Source organism: Erythrolamprus reginae, chromosome 5, assembly GCF_031021105.1.
Source record: "Erythrolamprus reginae isolate rEryReg1 chromosome 5, rEryReg1.hap1, whole genome shotgun sequence".
In the NCBI taxonomy this organism is placed as follows: domain Eukaryota; kingdom Metazoa; phylum Chordata; class Lepidosauria; order Squamata; family Dipsadidae; genus Erythrolamprus; species Erythrolamprus reginae.
Window position 1 is genome coordinate 34,223,025 of NC_091954.1, and position 24,974 is coordinate 34,247,998.

Consider the following 24,974-nt stretch of genomic DNA (forward strand, 5'->3'; position numbering starts at 1 on the left):
AGAGAGAGAAAGAAAGGGGGGAAGGAGGGAGAGGGAAAAACATAGAGGGAGGGAAGGAGGGAGAGAGAAAGAGAGCAAAAAAGAGAGGAAGAAAGAAAGAGGGATGGAGAGAAAGAAGGGAAGGAAGGAAGAGAGAGAAAGAGGGAGGGAGAAATAGAGTGAAATGGAGGAAAAGATATTTTTTTTGTCCAAACTTTTCTTTAGCCCCCCCGCCCCCCCCCTTCAGTGTTCCCCAGAATTTTGAAAACATGAATAATGTGCCGCGGCTCAAAAAAGGTTGGGAAACACTGTACTAGGCGACCAGTGGTGTCATTCCGCTTGGCCTCCGGAATGGATTGCATCTCCCCTGGTCAAGGACTTGACCTTTTTAGAGCTCTTTCCCTTGGTAGTAGCGTTAGAGCTTTGGGGAGAGCAGTTTAGGGACAGGACAGTGCACTTTTGGTGCAACAACTTGGCGGTTGTCCATGTTGTGAATGCCCTGTGCTCAAGAAATGACAGGGTCATGCGGCTTGTCCGCCATTTTATGCACAGGTCCTTGTCCATGAATGCCGTTTATGGCTTGACATGTTCCTGGCCTAGACAACGGGATTGCTGACGCCTTGTCTCGGGGTCAGTTGTCCAGGTTTTGGACCTTGGCTCCAGGGGCTCGCGCGTCACCAGAAGTCTTCCCCGACCACCTGTGGAGCCTGAGTGGGCCCTTGGGCATTTGAGGAATGTAGCCATCAGGGCCGTGGCCCTCTCTGTAGCTTTAAGCACCTTGTGGGCACGGCAGTACGTAAGTTAGGGATTCCGCATTCGGAAGATGTTGGTGGGCCGGATGAGGGAGCGACCGGGGCACCCAGAGGATAGCAGACAGGCACTGATAGTGCAGCAGCTGTCGCTCTTTAATCTGAGCCTGGTACTGCCTGTGTGCCTCTTTGTACGAGGCCCGCCCCTTGCAGGAGATGGCCGGTATTATGTTTTCCAGGGCCCTTTGAGTCAGCGAGGTTCTAGGACTCCTCCCAGGCTGACAGGTCTCTCCGTGCCTTCCTGTTTCCAAACTGCACTCAAAGAATAGGGATGTCTCCCCATTGGTGAGGCACCCTGAGTCTAATTAGTTGTTTAGGGGTGTTGGTTAGAATGACAGCCGCCGCTGATTAGCCTGTGTACCCGGTGGCTGCTCCTTCAAGTTCCTGTAGTTTTAGGGAAGCGAAGCACGGGCACCCCTTTTTAAGCATCGGGAAGGAATCCCGGTATCCCATTATCAGTTTTGGGCTTAGTGACTTGGGCTCTGGGTAGATTTGGTATCGACCCCGCTGGATATGGAATGCATTCATTCCGTATCGGCGTTGCAACTGGGGCAGGAATGTTTGGCGTTCCGGGTCGTTTTGAACCGGGGGATTGGCCTTTTGGCAGACAGCTGCCTGTTTAGATTGAACAGTTAGTTGTAGTACTAGCATAGGGTGTCAGGCTAGGGAGCCTTTCTCTGCTTTCTTCTGTTGTCCCACCAGGGCGAGACCGACGGCGTTGCTGTGTGGCCACAGTGGTCTTTGGGACTGGCTGATCTACAGCATGTGTCGCCATGGGGACCCGGTTGTCTCGGTCAGACGGGTCAGCGTAGTCCGGATGGGGAGAAGAGTCCTGCGCTGAGAAGGGCTTTCTCCTACAGCTCCTGGGGGGGGCGGCACAAGGGGTGTTGCTCCTAGGAGGCTGGTCTGACACCTCGGCGACGATGACCGGGTGTACTGGGGGTCTGGGCTTTGCCCGCCCTGCGAAGACCTGCGTGTCTTTCGCAAACCCTGGCCAACCATGTAAGTGGTTTGGTCTGGATCCTCCCGAGGAACATTGTGGGACGCCATTTCCCTTAGGGCCATTCACCGGGTTAGAAGGAGAGTGAACAAGGCTCTGGGTAAGATGGTCAAAGAGTTAGGTGGGGTTGTAGTGGCCCATCCCCGCATCACCATAGATCAGCCATGGCTTTACCGGGCTGTCGGGGTTCACCGGTCAGACCGGGGATCACCATCTTCTTACAGGACCTGTAGCGGTCACTGCGCGAGCTGGTGCAGTTAGAGGGGGGAGTTGGGGGGCCAAGATAGAGATCTCCATGGCAGGTTAGGGGCGGAAAAATGGGTGGTGGTTTAGCAACTGCGTGTTCTCCGTTGGGCATCTTTGGGGATGATTGACAGGTTCTCTCCAAAGGCTTGTGGTATGAGCGACCTGAGCAATTGGGGGGAACCTGTCTTTGGGTCCCGCCCATTTAATTCCCCTTGTAGGGGTTAGCCGGCAGGACCTCCCACATGCAAGTGCATGGCAAGGTCTCAGGTGAGGGAGTGGTCCCTCACCTGGATTAGCATGGAGCTACGCCCATAAGTTGCCCCGGAAGTTTATTAAGTCATTTTCCGCCCCGGAAGCAATTGTTTGACCCTGCGGGTCCTTATTAGGGTTATAGTTAATTATGCTAATTGTGCTAATTTATTTTAAATAAATTATGCAAATTTAATTAATAAAAATGACCCAGTTTTAAATCCAGCTCTTGTCTCCGTGTCGTTACTCCGCCTCTTCTGCAAAAGACTTAACAGGGACTCAGTGACACCCTTACCCCAGGCCTGGATATACTAATCAAGATGGCAACATGAACTGTGGTATTCTTCTATCATGAATTAAACCCCCTCTTGTGATACAGGCTAGGTGCTGTCTTTAGAAACAACACTCATTTCAATTTAATATATCACATTTGATAGAAAACTCTGAGGCATGTAATTTGTTTCAAGTTAGGCACTTAGAAAAGTTATTTGGAAGTTAAAATATTTGAAGACTGAAACTATTGAGCAACCGGGCATGAGATCCACATATCTTTAATACAATTCAATTCAAATACTGAATATAGTTTATTATTTATTAATTTTACCTTTTGATTCACACACACAAACATTGGCAAGCGTGCATGTGCCTGTCAATAAGACCAGGGTGCGGAGGCCCTTCTGCTTTGTAGGACCTGCTGATTGCTCTTTTAAAAACCCTGCTGTTCTGACCCGAAATCAAAGTTTGAGACCCCGTAAAAAATTTTCCCTGCATATCTGAAACTTGAAATTTAATGACTTTTCATCATTTCAGGAGTTCTCTCTATGATAATTTTTTTGGGGGTGGGGGGGTTTCTTTCTTGCTGAAAAAAAAAGTCACACTTGTACTGTTCCCGGTGACCGGGACCGAAAACTCTTCATTTGAAGTGCTTATGTTTGGTCAATTTGAAAACCTTTTTCACTTGGAAAGTAGTCTGAATATTTCTGCACACGATATGAAAATTGAACTGAAAAAAAATTATGCATATTGCTTTATTTTGATTATAAAAGGCAGACCCTCCCTTTATTTGTGAACATTTTTTCAATTTATATAGTTTAGCTTGCAAAATGTGTTCAATTTTACTAAAGTTGGTGTGTGATTGGTAGTTTGAACATTTCTGAATATAAGAAAAATATAAATGAACTGAAAGAAATGATTCTTATTGGTTTTTTAAAATCAGAAATAAGGCCTCCCCCCCCCCTTGGATGCTTGCAACCATTTTCACTTTATATATATTTTTAGGCTACAAATCTCTAAGGAATTTCCCCCAAAAAGTTTTGATATACTAAATTGAACAATCCTGATCATAAGAAAAATAGAAATGAACTGAAAAAAATGATTTTTATTTGTTTATTTTGGCCACAAAAGGGTCACACACACACCCTCGGCCTTGCTGTGTGCCATTATTTTCACAAAAACAGGGGGGGGATATTTTATCAGCAAAATAAACCAATAAGCATTAATTTTTTCATTTCAATTTTCATTTCAATGTGTGCAGAAATGTTCAAACTTGTTTCCAAGTGAAAAAAGCTTTCAAATTCACCAACCATATGCACTTCAAATGAAGAGTTTTCGGTCCGGGTCAGGGTGACCCGGGAACATAACATTAGGGAGTTTTATTGAACAGAACAGCAGGGTTAAAAAAAGGCATCCTGGCTCAGCCGCTGGTATTTTCAATACAATTAATACAAAATCTTCGCCTTCCGCCCACAAAGCCAAATCGGCAGGAGCCATCAAAGCCAGAAATGCAAACCTACAACCGCCAGCAAAAAATAAATGGCCCTTAATTAATTATTATCCGCTTCCTTACCTCATATCTGCAGTTTTATTATCAGGCGTGGGAAGAAAAAACCCAAGGGAATCTCCTTTTTTAAAGGAATGACGATCCGGTTTTCTTTGAATTTCAGAAAGAAAAGGGAGAGAGAGGTGGAGGTTGCGAGTACGATTCTAGTTAAAGTGTAGGATCCCCTCCTTGGACAGGGGGTTGGGCTAGTTGACCTGCAAAGTCCCTCCCAGCTCTGTTAAAGAATCTGTTAAAGAGAAGAAAGGTTGGTCCACACAGCCACTCGTCTGGTCAGGAAAACGAAACTTAGGCCATCCAGGGAAATCGGGAGAGAAACGAAACTGAACTGTCCTCTGCTAAAAGTAAAGCCTGGAGTGGAATCGGTTTCCATTTCCTCTGATTTCTGTCGTTGTTTAATCACTATTAAGGGGATCGCAGGTGGGGACAGGCTGCCTTTACCTGGTTTGGAGTAAATAACGTCAAGATTGGCCAATAGATTAGAGAAAATTTTAAGAAATAAATATGACAATATATCTCCTATACCTTTCTTCTATTCCTATATTTCTTCTTCTATTCTTTCATTGATATGTTCTATTCCTATAACTTCTATTCTTTCTTAGATATATTTTACTATGTGTATACCACTAAAACCCTCATTGTATATTGGACAAAATCAATCAATCAATAAATAAATAAGGTCACAGGCAGGTAAAATATATAGGATGCTAACGCAGGTAGACAGGTGTGTAATCCAAGGATTAACCAGATGGTGGCAACGTGAACTTCATATAGATGTACAAGAGATGAAGAATATAGTGGAGAATATAAGGAAAATCAAGCATACAAGGGTTAGAGAAATGAGAAGGAAAATATTACACAAGTGGGACTACACACCTGTACAACTTGTGCATATTTTCAAGAATGTTAAGGCAGCCTGCTGACATGGATGTCAGGAGAGAGGGGTGTTCCTGCATATGTTTTGGGAAAGTCCGGTGGTACAAAAATTTTGGAAAGAGATGCAAGACGCAATTAATAGGATGTTAAATATAAAATGGGTGATTACAAAGAAGATGGCAGTATTAGTAACGAGGCTATGGATGATTTCAGAGAAATTAAATAAGCAGCTATAGAAAGTACCCAAGCAGTAATAGTTTTAGGTTGGAAGAATGCAACAAATTTAAAATGAATATGATCAATGAAAATAAAGTGGAAAAACTGATGGGAAGATGGGATAAGGTCAGAGGTTTTATGGCCAGTAGAATTAGAAACCGAGTCACAAAGAATAAATTGGAATCACTCTATACTTTGTAAATATGTTGATGTTCCCAGTTTTTAAAATATTATAAATTAGTACACCCTCATTTGGTGGAGGGACTGAATGATTGGTGTTGGGTGGCAGGAGCACATATCACTCACAGTTTTTGTGTTGTATTTGTTTATTATTATAAAAACAAAAAAATATATTTTTAAAAAAGATTGCTGAATAGATCTGGTCAAGCTTGACACTGTAGAACTGACGGGAAGGGGTGGTCTCTGACTGCATTTTGGAGGGTGCATTGCATTATCTGGAAATATAGCTGAAGGTGTGTTTTTGAGGGTGCACAATGTAAATCACCTTTTCGATGACTCCAGAAATCTTACAATTTCTATCCTGCCTTTCCCCCCCAAAAAAACGCCATCACTCTGCTAAACAAATAATTCCCTCAACACTGTCAAACTATTTACTAAGTCTGCACTACTATTATTACTAGATTTTTCTCATCATTCCCATCACCCATTTCCTCCCACTTATGACTGTATGACTGTAACTTGTTGCTTGGATCCTTAAGTTTTTTTTATTAATATTGATAGTTTCCTCATTCCTTATTTGACCCCTATGGCAATCATTAAGTGTTGTACCTCATGATTCTTTGGTGTATATATTAAGAGAATATGCACCAAAGACAAATTCCTTGTGTGTGCAATCACACTTGGCCAATAAAGAAGTCTATTCAATTCTATTCCAAGCAGTTCACTCTTCTACATTCTGCCCCCTCCCCAAGTAGTTCCTAGGAGGTAGATTATGCCTCTTAATGACTTTCCATATCTTAAGGTTAGATTTGAAGTCAGTCTTTCTGGTCCTTATCCAATACTTGTACACCACCTGGAGGTACTTGTTTTGGTTGGCTGCATAGGTTTGAAAAATTATAAACACTTAACTGTTATTCTACTAATACTACTGTAATCAAGCAACACCTAGAAGCAAGCCAATTTATAACCAGAAGCCAGCATGGGTTTGTCAAAACCAGATCACGCCAAACAAATTTTATTTCATTCTTTGACTAAATTCGCAGTGATGGCGAACCTTTTTTTCCTCAGATGCCGAAAGCGTGTGTGCATGTGCTATCACAAGTGCATGAGAGCCTGCACCCATAATTCAATGCCTGGGAATGGCAAAAATGGCCTCCCCTGCCCTCCTCCACCCCGGAGGCCTGAAACACCCTACTTCCCAACCTCTGGTGGGCTGAGTAGCACCATTTTTCATCATCCCCAGGCTCCAGAGGCTTCTCTGGAGCTTGGGGAGGGCAATAATGCCCTCCCCCAGCCCCCCCGGAGACTCTCCAGAAGCCAAAAATGCCCTCCCAGAACCTCCGGGAAAGCCAAAAATCAGCTGGCCAGCACACACATGCACATTGGAGTTGAGCTAGGGTAATAGCTCACATGCCAACAGATATGGCTCTGCATTGATTGATTGATTGATTGATTGATTGATTGATTTGATTTGTACGCCACCTCTCTCCGTAGACTCGCCGCGGCTAACAACAATAATGAAACAACATATAACAAATCTAATATTTAAAATAATTAAAAGACCCTTATTTAAAAAACCGAACATACACACAAACATACCATGCATAAATTGTACAGGCCTAGGGGGAAGGGAATATCTGTTTCTCCATGCCTGACGACAGAGGTGGGTTTTAAGAAGCTTACGAAAGGCGAGGAGGGTGGGGGCAATTCTGATCTCTGGGGGGAGTTGGTTCCAGAGGGTCGGGGCCGCCACAGAGAAGGCTCTTCCCCTGGGTCACAGGTGCCACAGGTGTCATGTGGAGCCATTTCTGCCAGCACATGAGCCATTGCCCTAGCTCAGCTCCAGCATCCATGTGTGCACAGGCCAGCTGATTTTTGGCTCACACAGAGGCTCTGGGAGGGCATTTTCAGCTTCCAGAGGGCCTCTGAGGGGATGGGGGAGAGCATTTTTGACCTCCCCAGGCTCCAGGGAAGCCTCTGGAGCCTGGAGAAGGTGAAAAACGGGCACCAGAAGTTAGGAAACGGGCTGTTTCTGGCCTCCAGAGGGCCTCTGGAGGGGCGGGGGAGGAAATTTCCGCCCTCCCCATGCATTGAATTATGGATGTGGGCAATCACACAGGCATGTTAATGTGCACCCACGCGCTTTTGGCAAGGGAAAAAAGGTTCGCCATCACTGGGTTAGAAGGTCAAAGCACTAGTGTTGCCTGGAGTACCAATGAGGGATCAACTAAGGCTGAAACTATAGAGCAACCAGCCTAACATCAATACCTGGGAAGATAGTGGAAAAGATAATTAAAAAACAGATCTGCAAACTAGAAACAAAGTTATAACTAGACACCAAGCACAGATTTGTTAAAAACAATCTTACTTCATTGACAAAGTGACTAAATTAGTAGACCAGCAAAATGCTGTGGACGTAGTATACTTAAGACTTCAGCAAGGCTTTGACAAAGTAGACAACAACCTACTTCATGATAAGCTAGAAAAATGTAGGATGGACAGCATCACCACCAAATGGATTTGTAAATGGCCAACAAACTGTACTCAATGAGTAGCCATTAATGATACTACACCTACACAGAGGGAAGCAAGTAGTGGCGTACCACAAAGTTCCAGCTTAGGCCCAGTACTCTTTAATGTCTTTTATAAATGACTTAGATGAGGGAATAGAAGGGGTAATCCTTATCAAATTTGCAGATGATATTAAGATGGCAGGAAGAGCCAACACCTTATATCACAGGTGTCAAACTCGTGGCCTATGGTGCTGTCTGTGACATATCACAATGTTTTTTTCCCCTTCGTGGAATTGGGGTGGGTGTGGCCTGCACATGACACCCCTGCCCTAGATGATAGCCGATGGATGGAAACTGATCATGAAGAGATTCAGCCTAGAAATAGAGAGAAACTTTCTGGCAATGAGAAGAATCAACAAATGGAACAGCTTGCTTTCAGAAGTTGTGGGTGCTTCATCATTGGAGGTTTCCAAGAAGAGGCCGGGCAGCCATTTGTCAGAAATTTTATATAGCAGGGGTGTCCAATTCACCCCATAACGTATCATGACTATTTTCCCCTCCACTAAACTGGGGGTGAAGGTGGGCAGTGTGTGATGCATCTGGTCTGCAGGCTGCGAGTTTCACACCCCTGATATAGGATCTCCTCCTTTGGCAGAGGGTTAGGCTAGATCAGTGTTTCCCAACCTTTTTTGAGCCGCGGCACATTATTCATGTTTTCAAAATTCTGGGGAACACTGAAGGGGGGGCGGGGGGGCTAAAGAAAAGTTTGGACAAAAAAAATATCTCTTCCTCCATTTCACTCTATTTCTCCCTCCCTCTTTCTCTCTCTTCCTTCCTTCCCTTCTTTCTCTCCATCCCTCTTTCTTTCTTTCTTCCTCTCTTTTTTGCTCTCTTTCTCTCTCCCTCCTTCCCTCCCTCTATGTCTTTCCCTCTCCCTCCTTCCCCCCTTTCTTTCTCTCTCTCTCTTGCTTTCTTTCCCTCTCTTTCTCTTGCTTTCTTTCTCTCATTCTCTCTCCCCTCCTTTTTCTCTCTCTCTTTCTCTCTCGTTCACCACGCCAGCAACAGAGAGAAAAAGAAAGAGCAAGAGAGAGCCGGAGAGAGAGTGGAGTGCGCAGCAGCCATCAGCCTCCTCGCCCTCCCAGACGTCCCCAGCGCCCGGCCTCACGCCGCCTCCCGTTAGCCCGGCCGAAAGCCACACAGTCCCGGACTCCCGGATCGCTTGCTTCTCCAGCCAGCGCGGCGCTTTGCTGGGCAGATGGCTTTGCTGACCGGAGAAGCGAGCGATCCGGGAGTCCGGGACTGTGTGGCTTTGCGCCATGAACAGAAAACGGCAGCAGGGAAAAGTCGGCCGTTTTCTCTTCATGGCGCAAAGCCACACAGTCCCGGACTCCCGGATCGCTCGCTTCTCCGGTCAGCAAAGCCATCTGCCCAGGAAAGCGCCGCGCTGGCCGGAGAAGCGAGCGATCCGGGAGTCTGGGACTGTGTGGCTTTGCGCCATGAAGAGAAAACGGCCGACTTTTCCCTGCTGCCGTTTTCTCTTCATGGCGCAAAGCCACACAGTCCCGGACTCCCGGATCGCTCGCTTCTCCGGTCAGCAAAGCCATCTGCCCAGGAAAGCGCCGCGCTGGCCGGAGAAGCGAGCGATCCGGGAGTCCGGGACTGTGTAGCTTTGCGCCATGAAGAGAAAACGGCCGACTTTTCCCTGCTGCCGTTTTCTCTTCATGGCGCAAAGCCACACAGTCCCGGACTCCCGGATCGCTCGCTTCTCCGGCCAGTGCGGCGCTTTCCTGGGCAGATGGCTTTGCTGACCGGAGAAGCGAGCGATCCGGGAGTCTGGGACTGTGTGGCTTTGCGCCATGAAGAGAAAACGGCAGCAGGGAAAAGTCGGCCGTTTTCTCTTCATGGCGCAAAGCCACACAGTCCCGGACTCCCGGATTGCTCGCCCCAAGGCAGGAGGCGGCGGCGGAGGAGAGTGGGCGGATTGGGCGGGCAATGGGGCAGGGCGGAGAAGCCAGGGGCGCGTTTGGCCGGAGGCACCGTGGGGAGGCAGGGGCAGGGAGGTGCGGCAGTAGGTGCCTCCGGCCAAACGCACCCCTGGCTTCTCCGCCCTGCCCCATTGCCCGCCCGATCCGCCCACTCTCCTCCGCCGCCTCTCGCCGCGGCACACCTGACGATGTCTCGCGGCACACTAGTGTGCCGCGGCACACCGGTTGGGAAACGCTGGGCTAGATGACCCACAAGGTCCCTTCCAACTCTAGGTCCTACTCTCTTCATTCTCTACATCAATGACCTCTGCGACCATATCGAAAGCAACTGTGTTCTTTTTGCAGACGATGTGAAACTTTTCAACACCACTGACAACACACTCACTCTCCAAAAAAGACCTGGACTTTGTCTCAGACTGGTCTAACACCTGGCAACTTCAAATATCAACCAACAAATGCTCTACCCTCCACATCGGCAAAAAGAATCCTAACCGCACATACGAACTGAATAAACAATCTCTCACTGCTAACCCACACTCAGTAATAAGACCTTGGAATACTAATATTGAATGACCTAAGTGCTAAAGCCCACTGAAACAATATTGCCAAAAAAGCTTCTAGAGTTGTTAACCTGATCCTTCTGCTCAGGCAATCTCACACTATTCACAATAGCCTACAAAACTTTTGCCAGACCCATCCTAGACTACCGCTCATCTGTCTGGAACCTATACCACATCTCAGACATCAACACCCTTGAAAATGTCCAAAGATATTTCACCAGAAGAGCCCTTCACTCCTCCACTCGAAACAGAATATCCTACAAAAATAGACTAACAATCCTGGGCCTAGAAAGCCTAGAACTACGGCGCCTAAAACACGATTTGAGTATTGCCCACAAGATCATATGCTGCAATGTCCTACCGGTCAATGACTACTTCAGCTTCAACCGCAACAACACAAGAGCACGCAACAGATTCAAACTTAATACGAACCGCTCCAAACTTGACTGTAAAAAATATGATTTCAACAATCGAGTTATCGAAGCATGGAACTCATTACCGGACTCAATTATGTCAACCCCTAACCCCCAACATTTCTCCCTTAGACTCTCCATGATAAACCTCTCCAGGTTCCTAAGAGGCCAGTAAGGGGCATACATAAATGCACTGGTGTGCCTTTCGTCCCCTGTCCAATTGTCTTTCCTTTCTTTCACCTATCATATATATTCTCTTCCTTTCATATATCCTCTTCTCTAAGTTCACTTTTACCCTTATATATATTACCACATGTCTATTTTTCTTCCTATGTATTTGTGTATTGGACAAATGAATAAATAAATAAATAAATAAAATAAACTCTGTTATTCTGTATCTTTTCTATATTTGTTGTGATGAACAATCAAAGCCAGAAATGTAACAACGCCCCTCTTTTTTTATTAATTCCTTATCTTCTGATTGCAGTTCTGGAATGTAAAGCAACTGGGTTTCTTTTTCCTAAAAAATGATGACTGCTTTGTTTTGTTTTTCTCTCTTAAAATAAAGAGTTCCGCACTGCCTGGTGAGAAAGGGAAACTTAAGAAATCCCCAGCTTGTGGGAAACTGAAACTAAACTTTGCCAAACTGAAAGTAAAATATGAAGTGGAATCAGTTTCTATTGGAATGGACACTGCTTATTTTTCTGTGTAAAGCATATGGAGGACTCTAATATACACATCTGAAAATTTTTGTATGTTCTTCCAGAGAGTCAAGTAACTCATCCAGGAGGTGGAGGTGTGGGAAGGTACATGATATATCCACACTGCATACATATACATTCTACTATAAAACTCTTTATATATAAAGCAAGAATTAAAACAATCACTCAGTTAAAAGTCAATCCCCAAAATCATATAAAATATATGTGAGTATTACAGACATTTCTTGCCAATAAAACAGGTGCAAATTTATTACCAACTTGTGTTTCCCCAGCAAGGGCAGTAATATGATAGCTGTGTTTTGGACATGATTTGGACATGATTGCACAAGCCACCATCCATGCAGAGGTGGGCTGCTAAGGTGGAGCAGGTAGCAAAATTGCACACAGACACACAGGATTGCACTGGCCTCTGCTAGCACTCAGAACCACGGGGGCAAGCACTTGTCACCTTAGCAGCCCACCACTGCATCCATGCCTCTATGGACCATATAAAAGACAGTCACCTCTGTGGTTTCCAGACAGGAAATCAAATTATGAATAGAAATAAATCATTGCAGCAGAATTCCAGGGTTGCTCAGGCCTAAAGGGAGCTTAGAGTCATAAAGTCACCCATGGGGTACCAACTTCTTGAATGATCTTCCATTCCAATGTTGTCACACTAGTACAAATTATTTTCAGATGCTTTGCAAAAGGAAAGATGCTCTGAGATGCTTCAGCCTTCCAATGTCCGTTTTTAATCTGCATATCCAAATCTAGACTGGGGGGGTCAACAAAAAGGAGGCAAGTCACATTGTCAAACGTGGCTCTTCATAACAGTTCCTTACAAACATTGCTGAGGCATTTTGACAGATTTTTAAAGGTCTAAAAATGGCATTAGAGAGCTTACTGCGCCACATCATTTGAACCATTTCTGCATCCTGTTTCAGTGTCTTTCTTTCCTTCTTTCCCTTTGAATACAAGTCGTTTCTACTATTGAGTTCATTTGCCTCACACCACAGTACTGGGATTTTACAAAATCATCATGATCATTGAAACTTTTGTTTACTGCAGACTTTTTAAATTTGCTAGGAAGATGGAATGTTTTCTGAATATGTTTTAGGCAAAATGGGAGTGTTGGCACGTCTGTCATCTTTTGCTGTGGCTGTTTGGCTCCCCAGCCAGCAGTTCTTCACCCCTTTGATCCAATTCTCCAGTTACCAGATAAACTATGGTTCCATTTGTCCAACGTTCTTGTTTAGCCTGAGTGTCTCTGCTTGCTGGTCCTGGGGATGTGGGTGTGATCTTGGCCAGTCGCGCGCAGCACAACAGTGTCGAACTGAGTACCATGGAAAACCCACAAAGCAGGAAAGATGCAGTGTAGTTGCCAGTTGTATCCACAAGCCAACCTGTAAGTAACCCAAAAGATTAATTCGCATATTTGGATTAGTTCACACTCTTTTGTTGATCAGGGCTCATTGAAAATCAGTTAGCTGGGTTTATACAATGGAAATACACTTACATGATTTACACTAGAATCCATGGTGTACAAATAATAACAGCAATTAGACTTAACAACACTTTACAGGTCTCCCTAAGCAGTTTGCAAAGTTAGTATAAGACCCACACCCTCCCAACAATCTGGTTCCTCCTTTTGTCAACTTTGGAAGGGTGGAAGGCCAAGTCAATCTTGAGCCAGTCAGGATCAAACTGCTGGCAGTGAGCAGAGTTAGCAGACATTCTGCATTCTAAACATTGTTCCACCATGGCTCATGGCTAGAATGTATATACCCAGCCAGCAGGTCTTGAAAATATGAGTTTCCTCACGGTTACCCTTGAAACAAAACTCCATCCTAAGTTATTAAATGACACATTCATTCCAATTCAAAGGTGTTGTGGTTGGCTCTGGCCCAGCTCCTGCCCCAAGGAATGTGGAGGTGGATGTGGGGGAAACATCCACATGCCACAGGCCTGTGTTGCTCCCGATAGAATCTTCCAACAAAGGCTCCTCTGACGAAGGAAGCGTGAGTAGCAGGGAAGAAGGGAGACAGCCCAGGAGGAGATCAATCATCCTTATCATCCCTGGATTCTGAACAAGAACTTATGACGGACCCACGCATGCGTAGAGTGATGCATAGGAGAGAACAAATGAAGGATTATTACAGGAGATAAGTGAGGCCACCTGTGGTTGGGTGCGACTGCTGTAATTAATGTTACAGATAAAAAGAGCAGCATGCTGGTTTAGCCTTGTGGAAGTTTATCTGATTCATAGTTTCGTCAAGATCATGGTTTTGCTGTTTCCCTGTTCAAGATTGTGTGTGGACTTTCTGGACTTTGGAATTGGACTCAATTTCCAAGTTACTAAGTGAGAAATTGGATTGCATTTAACCTGTGCCTTGTGTGTACCAGAAAATCCCTTTGACATTTAAAAAGGGAGTTTTTTCTGCTTTTCTGTTGATAAAGACTTTTGGTTTTCCTTCTATCGTGTGGTGTGTGTCTTTTTGGACTAATTACCCTGTAATTACGGGCGGTTGGGACATGCCGGCAGAACACAAAGGGTAGTTCCACATCCATCCAACTGGCTCAGAGCCTATTGCTCTTTAAAAGCGCACTTAAGATGGACTTTTCTTTCCTCTTCAGTGGGACTTATTATATTTTGCTTCTATTGCTGTTGTTCCACCTCCTTTTTTTGCAAGCCAAGCAGCCTTATAAAGACTTGAAATGAATGACTGTATCATCTCCCTGCAGAATCAAAATATTTCACTTCTCCACGCCACCAGATTTCTCCCTATTCATGAGACCAAATGTCTCTAGAGCAGGAGGAAATAAACCTTCAGTTGCAAAGGCAGAAGGTTATCTCAAAGGCGTATTGGACACCTTTCCCAAGATGGGAAACTAAGATGACCCAATAGCTATTTATTCTCCTGCACAGTTTTATTAGCCTCTAATTTTATAGAAATTGGGATCAAATTACTCAGTATAAGATGCTGGGTAGTGATGCATGTGGGTGAAAAAAGCAACCATTCTCAGTGATGTCCATGTTCAACTGGGCAGAATGGACACAGCATTGTGCTGTAGAGCCAGTGATTCGCTGCCAAAAATTTTACTGTCACACTGTGGCCATGGCTTATTGTGTGGGCGTAGCTTGATGGTCATGTGACTGGATAGGAGTGGCTTGCCGACCATGTGACCAGGTGGGAGTGGCTTACCGGCTAAGATAAGTTTTCAAATAGGTGCTTGACTCTTTTTTAGTTGACTAAGTCACATTATTTTAATAGACACAAAAAGGACAAATGTTAGACAGCATTATTTGTTGGGGAACACATTTTAAGATTTAGTACTGACCCTACAAGGTTCGGTATGATAACAGATTAGGCAAGTAGCTCAATTTTCTTTCATTGCTATAAAAGTTCATTTCTAGATAATGATTAAAATGATTAATAGGTTTATTTGTAAAAACATACAATTTAATTATTTCCTATTTTAAAAGTAATTAAGGATCATGCTAAGGTACTAGAGAAGAAAGGATAATAAAAAACTATTAACTATTCAATAAATAGTGCATAAACTATTTGTGGGGTCAGCAGCCCATTACTGTCTAGAGCTAGTCCTTTTGAAGATCTCCTGGTCCCAAGAGAGATGTGATTGTAGTACAATGGTACTTCTACCTAGGAACTTCTGTACTTACAAACGTTTCTAGATAAGAACCAGGTGCTCAAGATTTTTTTGCCTCTTCTCAAGAACCATTTTCCACATACAAACCCGAGCCTCCAAAATTGTAACTGGGAAAGGCAGGGAGAAGCCTCCGTGGAGCCTCTCTAGGAATCTCCTGGGAGGAAACAGGGCCGGAAAAGGCAGGGAGAAGCCTCTGTGGGGCCTCTCTAGGAATCTTCTGGGAGGAAATGGGTCTGGAAAAGGCTGGGAGAAGCTTCTCTGGGGTCTCTCTAGGAATCTCCTGGGAGGAAACAGGGCCTCTACCCTCCCTGTAGTTTCCCAATTGCACGCATTATTTGCTTTTACATTGATTCCTATGGGAAAAATTGCTTCTTACAAAATGTTCTACTTAAGAACCTGGTCACGGAACGAATTAAGTTTGTAAGTAGAGGTACCACTGTATATCCTTTCAAATAGAAAATCCATCACAATGTCTCTCCACCATCTTGCTGGTTTTAACCTCATCTCCTCCACAACTTCTGCTGACCCTTCTCATTAATGTCTCATAAGAACTACAAATCCCAGCATCCTTCATCAAGTCCTGTGCATAAGGAACATGCTTTTCTGAAAACTGATGATTGGGTACCTGAAAGTTTGCTAATTCTGCTCCCTGCGTCTAAATGCTTTCTTATATAACATAAGCAGCAGGAAAGGATCTGCTGAATCAACATAATTTAAGTGTGATGTGTACTTCTGATTATCTTGGTAGAGTTTCAGGACCTTGGCACAAACATTTGGTTTAATTTTCTTTTTGGGAAAGAAAAAAGGCATACAGTACAGCAAGTCAGGCCATAACGTTAAAAAAGATTATGAAGAAAAACATACAAAAACTCTTCTACTATAATAAAAAATAGCATGGGTCTTCTTCCAGACTTGTGGTGCTTTCAAGTCCTGGGAAAGGGAGCAACAAAGCAAAGTGGTGATGCACACAGAAATAAGTGGAGACAACCAGGAACAACACTGAAGCAGTTTTTTAAACAACAACAACAGAGTTGGAAGGGACCTTGGAGGTCTTCTAGTCCAACTCCCTGCTTGGGCAGGAAATCCTACACTACTTCAGACAAATGGTTGTTCAATCTCTTTCTAAAAACTCAGTGTTGGAGCATTCACAACTTCTGGAGGCAAGCTGTTCCATTGATTAATTGTTCTGTCAGGAAATTTCTCCTTAATTCTAGGCTGCTTCTCTCCTTGTTTAGTTTCCATCCATTGCTTCTTGTTCTACCCTTAGGAGCTTTGGAGAATAGTTTGACTTTCTCTTCTTTGTGGCAACCCATATAAAAAAGACTTGACTGCTTTAACAGTTTGAAGATAGACTGCTCTATTTATTTACTTTATTTTATTTTATTAAATTTATATGCCACCCAACTTCCAAAGGATTCTGGGTGGCTTAACAACAGAATAAATTATTAAAAACATCCAAAACATTAATTCAATTTAAAATTCATCTGGTCATTCCATGGCCAGATCTCACCAATTACAACTTTGAAATCAACGGCCCCAGGCCTGCCAGAAACGCCAGGTCTTAACAGCTTTTCAGAAGGCCAATAGGGTGGGGACAGTTTTGACCTCAGGAAGTAACTGGTTCCAGAGATCTGGGGCAGTCCAGAGAAGGGCCTCCACTGCAGGCCCACCAGCTGACACTGTTTAGCTGACGGGACCTGTGGGATCTCATCGGTCGCTGGGAGTTATGTGGTAAGGCGGTCTCGAAGATAACCTGGCCCTGAGTCATGTAGGGCTTTAAAGGTAATGACCAACACCTTGAATTGCACCCAAACACCAATAGGGAGCCAGTGCAGTTCACAGAGAATTGGTGTAATGTGGGTGGACTTAGGTGTACTCACACAGCTCAGGTAGCTGCATTCTGGACGAGTTGTAGTCTCTGAGCACTCTTCAAGGGTAGAGCATATTGCAATTATCTAGTCATGAGGTGACAATGGCATGATTGACTGTGAGAAGTGCCTCTCGATCCAAGAAGGGTCATAGTTGGTGCACAAGATGAATTTGTGCAAAGGTCCCTCTAGATACAGCTGTCAAATGTTGGTCTCATTTTAGCTGTGAGTCTAGGAGGACACCCAAATTTCGAAATCATTCTGAGGGGGACAATTCCCCCCCCCCTCAAGAGCCAAGGATGGACAGCTGACAGACTTTAGGAGGCAATATCCACAGCCACTCGATCTTGTCTGGGTTGAGTCTGAACCAGTTAACTCCCATCCAGACTCTCACAGCCTCAAGGCACCAGCACATCACATCTACTGCTTCACTGAATTGACGCCAGATGGAGATAAATAACTGGGCATCATCCGCATATTGCTGATACCTCACCCCGAATTGTCAGATGACCTCACCCAGTAGTTTCATGTAGATATTAAATAGGAGGGGGAGAGAACCAAGCCCTGAGACACCCCACAGACGAGGGGTCAATCTCTGTCCTCCTACTAATACAGACTGAGATCGACCACAGAGATAGGGGGAGAACCACCATAATATGGTGCCTCCTAACCCCAACTCTCTTACTCATCCCAGAAGGATAACGGTATCGAAAGCAGCTGAGAGGTCAAGTAGCACCAAGATTGAGGAATGACCCCCATCTCTCCAGAGATCATCCATCAGCGCAACCAAAGCAGTTTCCATGCTGTAGCCAAGTCTGAAGCTGGATTGAAAGATTGCTTCTTTTGTTTTTTGAAGGAGTTAATAAATTCAGACAACAGAAAATGACTTTGGCAATGAAAGGATGAAAAAGAGCCAACCTATAGTAGTAAGTAATAAAACTGTTCATCGTATTTCAGATTCATCAGAATCCATGAAGTACTGAGCAACAATAGTGCATATTTCCTTAAAAAATAGTGCATATTTCCTAAAAAAAAGCTCTCCACAGCCATAGTGAACCACTAAGCATAATCTTTGAAAAATCATTCAGGACTAGCTCACTACCAAAGCTATGGTTGCAAGCAACGGTCATCCCAATCTTCAAAACAGGAGGTCCCAGTCTAGTTGAAAATTACAGACTAATCTCATTATGCTGTGTCACATGCAAAGTCATGGAATCAATCATAAACCAATCAATTACTCTCCAACTAGAAACTAACAACCTACTCTCTAACAAACAATTTGGTTTCAGAAAAAAATGATCCTGCAACCTGCAACTCCTTCACTACAAAACCATATGGACTACATAAGAGCCAATCTATAGATGCAATTTATATTGACTTCGGTAAAGTCTTTGACTCAGTGGTTCATGACAAACTACTTCTAAAACTAAAAATCCTATGGAATCTTAGTTGGATAACTGCGTTCCTATCAAACAGACAACAAGTTGTCAAAATAGGGAGCACCATATCTAATCCTAGCCCGGTTAAGAGTGGCATACCCCAAGGCAGCATACCTGGACCAACACTCTTCATATGCTATATAAAAATGACTTTTGTGATCACATTACAAGCAACTGCGTTCTCTTCGCCGATGATGTCAAACTTTTTGACACCACCAATAACACAGCTACTCTCCAAAAAGACCTTGACTTTGTGCCTGAATGGTCAAACATCTGGCAACTCCAAATCTCAACGAAAAAATGCTCTGTCCTACACATTGGCAAAAAGAATCAGAACACCAAATACGAGCTGCATAAGCAAGACGTTGCAGACAACCCTCACTCTGTGAAAGACCTTGGAATACTCATATCAAATGACCTAAGTGCCAAAGCCCACTGCAACAACATTGCAAAAAAGGCTTCAAGAGTTGTTAACCTAATCCTACATAGCTTCTCCTTTGGTAATCTCACACTACTAATCAGAGCATACAAAAGTTTCGCCAGACCAATCCTTGAATACAGCTCATCTGTCTGGAACCCACACTATATTTCGGACAAAATGTCCAGAGATACTTTACTAGAAGAGCCCTCCCCTCGTAACAGAATACTCTACGCTACTTGACTTTACAATTCTAAGTTTAGAAAGCTTAGAACTATGTTGTCTTAAACACAACCAAAGCATAGTCCATAAAATCATCTGCTACAACCTTCTTCCTGTCAATGACTACTTCAACTTCAACCACAACAATGCATGAGCACACAACCGATACAAACTTAAAGTAAATCGCTCTAAACTCAACTGCAGGAAATACGACTTTAGTAACCGAATAGTTGATGCATGGAACTCACTACCAGATTCTGTAGTATAACCTAACCCCCAAAACTTTACCTTTGGATTATACACTGTTGACCTCTCTTAATTCCTAAGAGGGCAGTAAGGGGCATGAATAAGTGCACCAGAATACCTTCCGTCCCCTGTCCTAATGTTTCTTTTTATTAGTATTATGTATATAAATATTATTATATCGTTGTATACCATCAATACGTACATGACAAAACAAACATATAAAATAAAATAAAAATATTATTCCTTTCCCTATTTTCCATGCAGCTGGAAAACAGATAAGAACACTCTGCCCTCTAGTGCTGAGTTTATGAAAAATTGCATTTTGATTGATTTTGGCCAAAGAACTGAGCATCAATCTATTTTGGGAATTGTTATTTCATGCACGTCCCTTTATAAAGCCACACAGTCAGTTGTATATTATTTTAAAGATCCCCATAATATATTCATATAAGTGTAGGCAGCTTCAGAGAGTCACAAGGCCTACAGAGGGCCTTCGGTGGTATGTTAGTGAAAATCAAATATATCAGTGTTTTTCAACCTTTTTTCTTCAGGGGAACCCTTTGGTGTCATCAGATTTCTGGCAGAACCTTGGTTGAAAAACACTGCATTAAACTGTACATCCTGAAGCTGAAATAGAATTCTTTTATTGGGCCAGTGTGATTGGACACACAAGGTCAAATAGGTGTGAGAAGATTCTGTTGCCCTGAAAGGCAACGTCCGGCCTTGGGTCAAAAGTGCCTGGTGCCCCTTCGTAAAGAGATATTCTCTTGTACAGGTATCTAGGACAGGAAAGGCAGAGAACTGGGATTTTCAGAAGAAAAATATGTCGTATTTTTCAGAGTATAAGACGCACCTTTGAAAAGAGTGGAAATGGAGAACTTTTTCAAGATGGCGATCCGTGCAGATGCTTAATTACATCGCTAGGCAGTGAAAGTTAAAAACAGTTAAAATAACTCAACTATAGACTTAGCAAAATCAGCAAAAACAGCAAACCAGATTCAACTTAACAATAAGGAGCCACGAGAGACAACAAGAAACTCAAAGCAGCAAACGGAGGTGAGTGAGGGAGGGAGTGAAACAGAGAGCACCTTACCAGAGAGAAAGAGAAAAGAAAAACCACGCTGTCATTTACTAAAGTGTAAAGTGAGAGAGACGGAACCAAAAATACCTAACAGAGGGAGTACATTGCCAGAGAGAGAGAGAGAAAGGCAACCTATGTATGTAACTCTGCCATTACCCAGCTGAGGCAACCCGATTAGTTCTGCTGCTCCCCAGCTGATTTAAATTACTCCATGCTATAGAAACCTCCCAGCTGATCTCCATACTGTTTTAACTGCAATTGCAACTAAAGTGCCTGCCGAAGCAGCACCAAGCAAGACAAACAAGGCACAGCCGATTCCCCACAGCCCTGCAATTTAAATTTGGGGAAAGGTGAACCTCCAAGAGCCCTATTCCCTAGCCAGCCCTACACAACTGACTCCAATAAGCCCAACAAGTAACCTGGGAGCTTGCAAAGAAAAGTCTTCAGTGAAGAGCCATCAGCCTCCTGCAGCTCATTTCAACAGCGTTAGGAGCCAACTGACTCTGCAAACGCCTGAGCCTTCCCAACGCTGATTTAGGATTAGGCACCTCCATTACCACGTGTTCCATCAATTTAACAAAGACCAAGAGACTTCCTGTGGTCTCGGAAGTGAAAGCTTCTATCAATTTGAAAAGTCACCTAATCTGGCAGCAACGCTCCAGCTCCCCCTAGTGGTTGGGAGGGATCCTAGCAATCATATTTTCAGATATATCTACCAGCCAAGCTATCAACTAAGGCTTGAGACACCTGAAGCTTGTAAACCAGGGCTAGGGCCTTGTTCCCGACGCACAGCTGACGCAGGAGGTTCCCCTGAGCCCCTGACAGCAGCGGAAGTAACCCAAGACTTCGCTCCGCAGCCTCCTCAAACCCCCAGCAGCAATCCCAACGCCCAGCTGACAGCGGAGCCTTGCACAGGCATACAGCTGACGTAGGAACGTCAGCGGAAGTAGCCCAAACCCGCTCCGTGATCCGGCTTTGTATCCGCAGCCTCCTTTAACCCCCAACAACAATCCCAACGTTCAGCTGACATCGGTGCTTCGCACTAGCATACAGCTGACAGTGGGAACGTCAGCGGAAGAAGCCTTAATCTCCTAGCTGATGCAGGGGGTTCCCCAGAACCCCCAGACGTCAGTGTACGAAGAAGCCCCAGCCCGGCTAGAACATAAGAATCTGAGCTTCAGGGGGTAATTTGCATACTCCTGGTGCATGCTGGGAAGAAGCTAAAAGCTCACTGCGAGGCAAAAGAACACCGGGTTTGCTGACCAGGGAAGCAGAGGAAATCACCAACCCAGCAACAAGAGCAGACATGTCACCTCTGCACTCTCCCGCACCCACCCTGCAACCTACCACACACATAAAGAACAACACAGAGAGAGAGAGAGAAGATACACCAACCATGCACACAGAAGTCACTCCCCGAACAAGCATAGATGAAGACGGAACTGAATCCATGGTGTGCTGCAGTTTGTGCTCCATGTACTCACTCCTCCCCTCAAACCTCCAAAACTTAACCTGCAACAAATGCAAACTCATCCAGCTACTTGAGGAAAAAATCGAAAACCTAGAGAAAAACCTAACAACCCTGAAGCACCAACATCACAATGAGAAAATCCATCAGACTCCCAACAAAACCAACACCCTAGAGGAGCTAAGCCGAATCCACGCCCCAGAAGCAGTAAATAGCTGGACACACATCACCCTAAGACGAAAAAACAAGCCTCCACCAACTCCAACACTCCTCCTCCCAACCCCACTGCCTACAAGCAACAAATATTCAGTACTCTCGGAACTAGAAAACCTGCAAACATCTGACAAAGAACCACCAAGAACCAAGCAAAACACAACTCCACCAAAAGCCTCAACAACAGAAGCTAACCTCCCTCACCCCAAGCCAGCCAAAAAGAAAAGGAGAGTACTGGTAATTGGAGACTCAATCCTCAGGGGAACTGAGCCTCCCATCTGCAGACCAGACAACCAATCTAGAGAGGTGTGCTGCCTCCCTGGAGCTAAAATCTCTGACATAACTGAAAACCTCATCAAAATACAGTGGAACCTCGACATACGAGCAGCTCTACTTACGAGCTACTCGAGATAAGAGCTGGGAGGGGAGCGACATTTTTGTTCGCCTCCAGAGCTCACATTCGGGATACGAGCGCCAAGGAGCTGTCTCCTGAAGCCGAACGCTAACTTCCGCGTTCAGCTTCAGGAGACAGCTCCTTGGCGCTCGTATCCCGCTTGTTTTAAAAGGTTGCAGCCGGCCTGGGGGGCTCGGGGGGGTGCTGGCAAGCCCCCCAGGCCGGCTGTGACATTTTAAAACACGCGCGCCGCTTCGCAGCTGTCTCCTGAAGCCGAACGCTAACTTCCGCGTTTGGCTTCAGGAGACAGCTGCGAAGCGGCACGCGTGTTTTAAAATGTGGCAGCCGGCCTGGGGGGCTCGGGGGCTTCCCCCAGAGCCCCCCAGGCCTGCTGTGATGTTTTAAAACACGCGCGCCGCTTCGCAGCTGTCTCCTGAAGCCGAACGCTAACTTCCGCGGCCGGGCTTCCCCCCAAGCCCCCCAGGCCGGCTGCCACGTTTTAAAACACGCGCGCCGCTTCGCAGCTGTCTCCTCAAACCGAATGCGGAAGTTAGAGTTCGGCTTCAGGTGACAGCTGCGAAGCGGCGCGCGTGTTTTAAAACATGGCAGCCGGCCTGGGGGGCTCGGGGACTTCCCCCCGAGCCCCCCAGGCTGGCTGTGACGTTTTAAAACACACGCGCCGCTTCGCAGCTGTCTCCTGAAGCCAAACGCTAACAGCTGCGAAGCGGCGCGCGTGTTTTAAAACGTGGCAGCCGACCTGGGGGGCTCGGGGGCTTCCCCCCGAGCTCCCCAGGCCGGCTGCCACGTTTTAAAACACGCGCGCCGCTTCGCAGCTGTCTCCTGAAGCCGAACGCTAACTTCCACGTTCGGCTTCAGGAGACAGCTGCGAAGCGGCGCGCGTGTTTTAAAACGTGGCAGCTGGCCTGGGGGGCTCGCGGGCTTTCCCCTGAGCCCCCCAGGCCGGCTGTGACGTTTTAAAACACGCGCGCCGCTTCGCAGCTGTCTCCTGAAGCCGAACGCTAACTTCCGCGTTCGGCGGCAGCGGGGTTTTTTTTTGTTGCACGGATTAATTGACTTTACATTGTTTCCTATGGGAAACAATGTTTCGTCATATGAGCGTTCCGACTTACGAGCCTCCTTCCGGAGCCAATTAGTCTCGTTAGTCGGGGTTCTACTGTACTCAAACCCACGGACTACTACCCACTATTGGTGATTCATGCGGGAATCAACGACACAGGGAAAGACATGAACCAAATTATGAAAGACTATGACCACTTGGGCAACACAATCAGAAAAACAGGCGCTCAGGTTGTTTTTTCTTCCATCCTCCCCACTAGAGGATGACACCCCGCCAGAGAATGCAAAATCCCGCAGATAAATCACTGGCTTAAAGGATGGTGTCGCCATAAGAACTTTGGCTTCCTCGACCATGGCCTGCACTATCTCCAAGAAGGGCTTCTAGCAAGCGACGGGCTACACCTCACTAGAGCGGGGAAGAACCTCCTAGGCAACCGACTAGCCCAACTCATCAGGAGGGCTTTAAACTAGCTCTGAGAGGGGAGGGTGACCAAACTATACGACAAAACACTGAATAAAACAAGGAAGGGGAACGGGACAAGCCTACAAACAAACCTGAGAATAAAAAATTTCTACCTGCAAACAAACACAAACATCTAAAATGCCTGTACACAAATGCACAAAGCTTGGGAAACAAACAGGGTGAACTGCAAATATTAATACACGAGGGCCAATACGATCTAATTGGAATCACAGAAACCTGGTGGGACGAAACACACGCCTGGAACACACAAATAATGGGTTACAACCTCTTCAAGAAGAACAGGTCAAACAAGAAAGGAGGAGGTGTTGCACTATACATCAAAGACCACTACACTGCCACAGAACTACATCCAACCAAAGATGATAACCCCCTAGAAATCATATGGGTCAACATAAAAGAAAAAAAGAGCAACACCACAATTGGAGTATACTACAGACCACCCAATCAAAAAGACACAATGGACGACCTCTTCACATGCCAACTAGCAGACATATGCAACAAACACAGCACGACAATAATGGGGGACTTCAACTACCCAGACATCAACTGGAAAACTAACTTCCGCGTTTGGCTTCAGGAGACAGCTGCGAAGCGGCGCGCGTGTTTTGAAACGTGGCAGCCGGCCTGGGGGGGTTGGGGGCTTCCCCCCGAGCCCCCCAGGCCGGCTGTGACATTTTAAAACACGCGCGCCGCTTCGCAGCTGTCTCCTGAAGCCGAATGCTAACTTCCGCGGCCGGGCTTCCCCCCAAGCCCCCCAGGCCGGCTGCCATGTTTTAAAACACGCGCGCCGCTTCGCAGCTGTCTCCTGAAACCGAATGCGGAAGTTAG

At 45.3% G+C, this 24,974-nt stretch overlaps 2 protein-coding genes across 9 annotated transcripts in view; both read right to left on the bottom strand.

The window, feature by feature from the left end:
- LOC139167646 (interferon-induced protein with tetratricopeptide repeats 5-like) overlaps positions 1 to 4,345 on the bottom strand; it is a 50,226-nt gene extending 45,881 nt beyond the window's left edge. Inside the window, exon 1 of the mRNA XM_070752336.1 lies at positions 4,130 to 4,345. Within this exon, the coding sequence (XP_070608437.1) occupies positions 4,130 to 4,134 (5 nt within the window). The 5' untranslated portion in view covers positions 4,135 to 4,345. The remainder of the gene's footprint in view (positions 1 to 4,129) is intronic.
- A 7,353-nt stretch (positions 4,346 to 11,698) lies between these two features.
- Positions 11,699 to 24,974, bottom strand: part of SLC16A12 (solute carrier family 16 member 12) — a 108,030-nt gene continuing 94,754 nt past the window's right edge. For 6 of the 8 annotated variants that reach the window (XM_070752342.1, XM_070752340.1, XM_070752338.1 and 3 more), the window contains one exon: positions 11,699 to 12,970. In XM_070752342.1, coding sequence (XP_070608443.1) covers positions 12,711 to 12,970 — 260 coding nt within the window. In that variant the 3' untranslated portion in view covers positions 11,699 to 12,710. The remainder of the gene's footprint in view (positions 12,971 to 24,974) is intronic. The other 2 variants (XR_011559167.1, XR_011559166.1) reach the window with 1 other exon arrangement.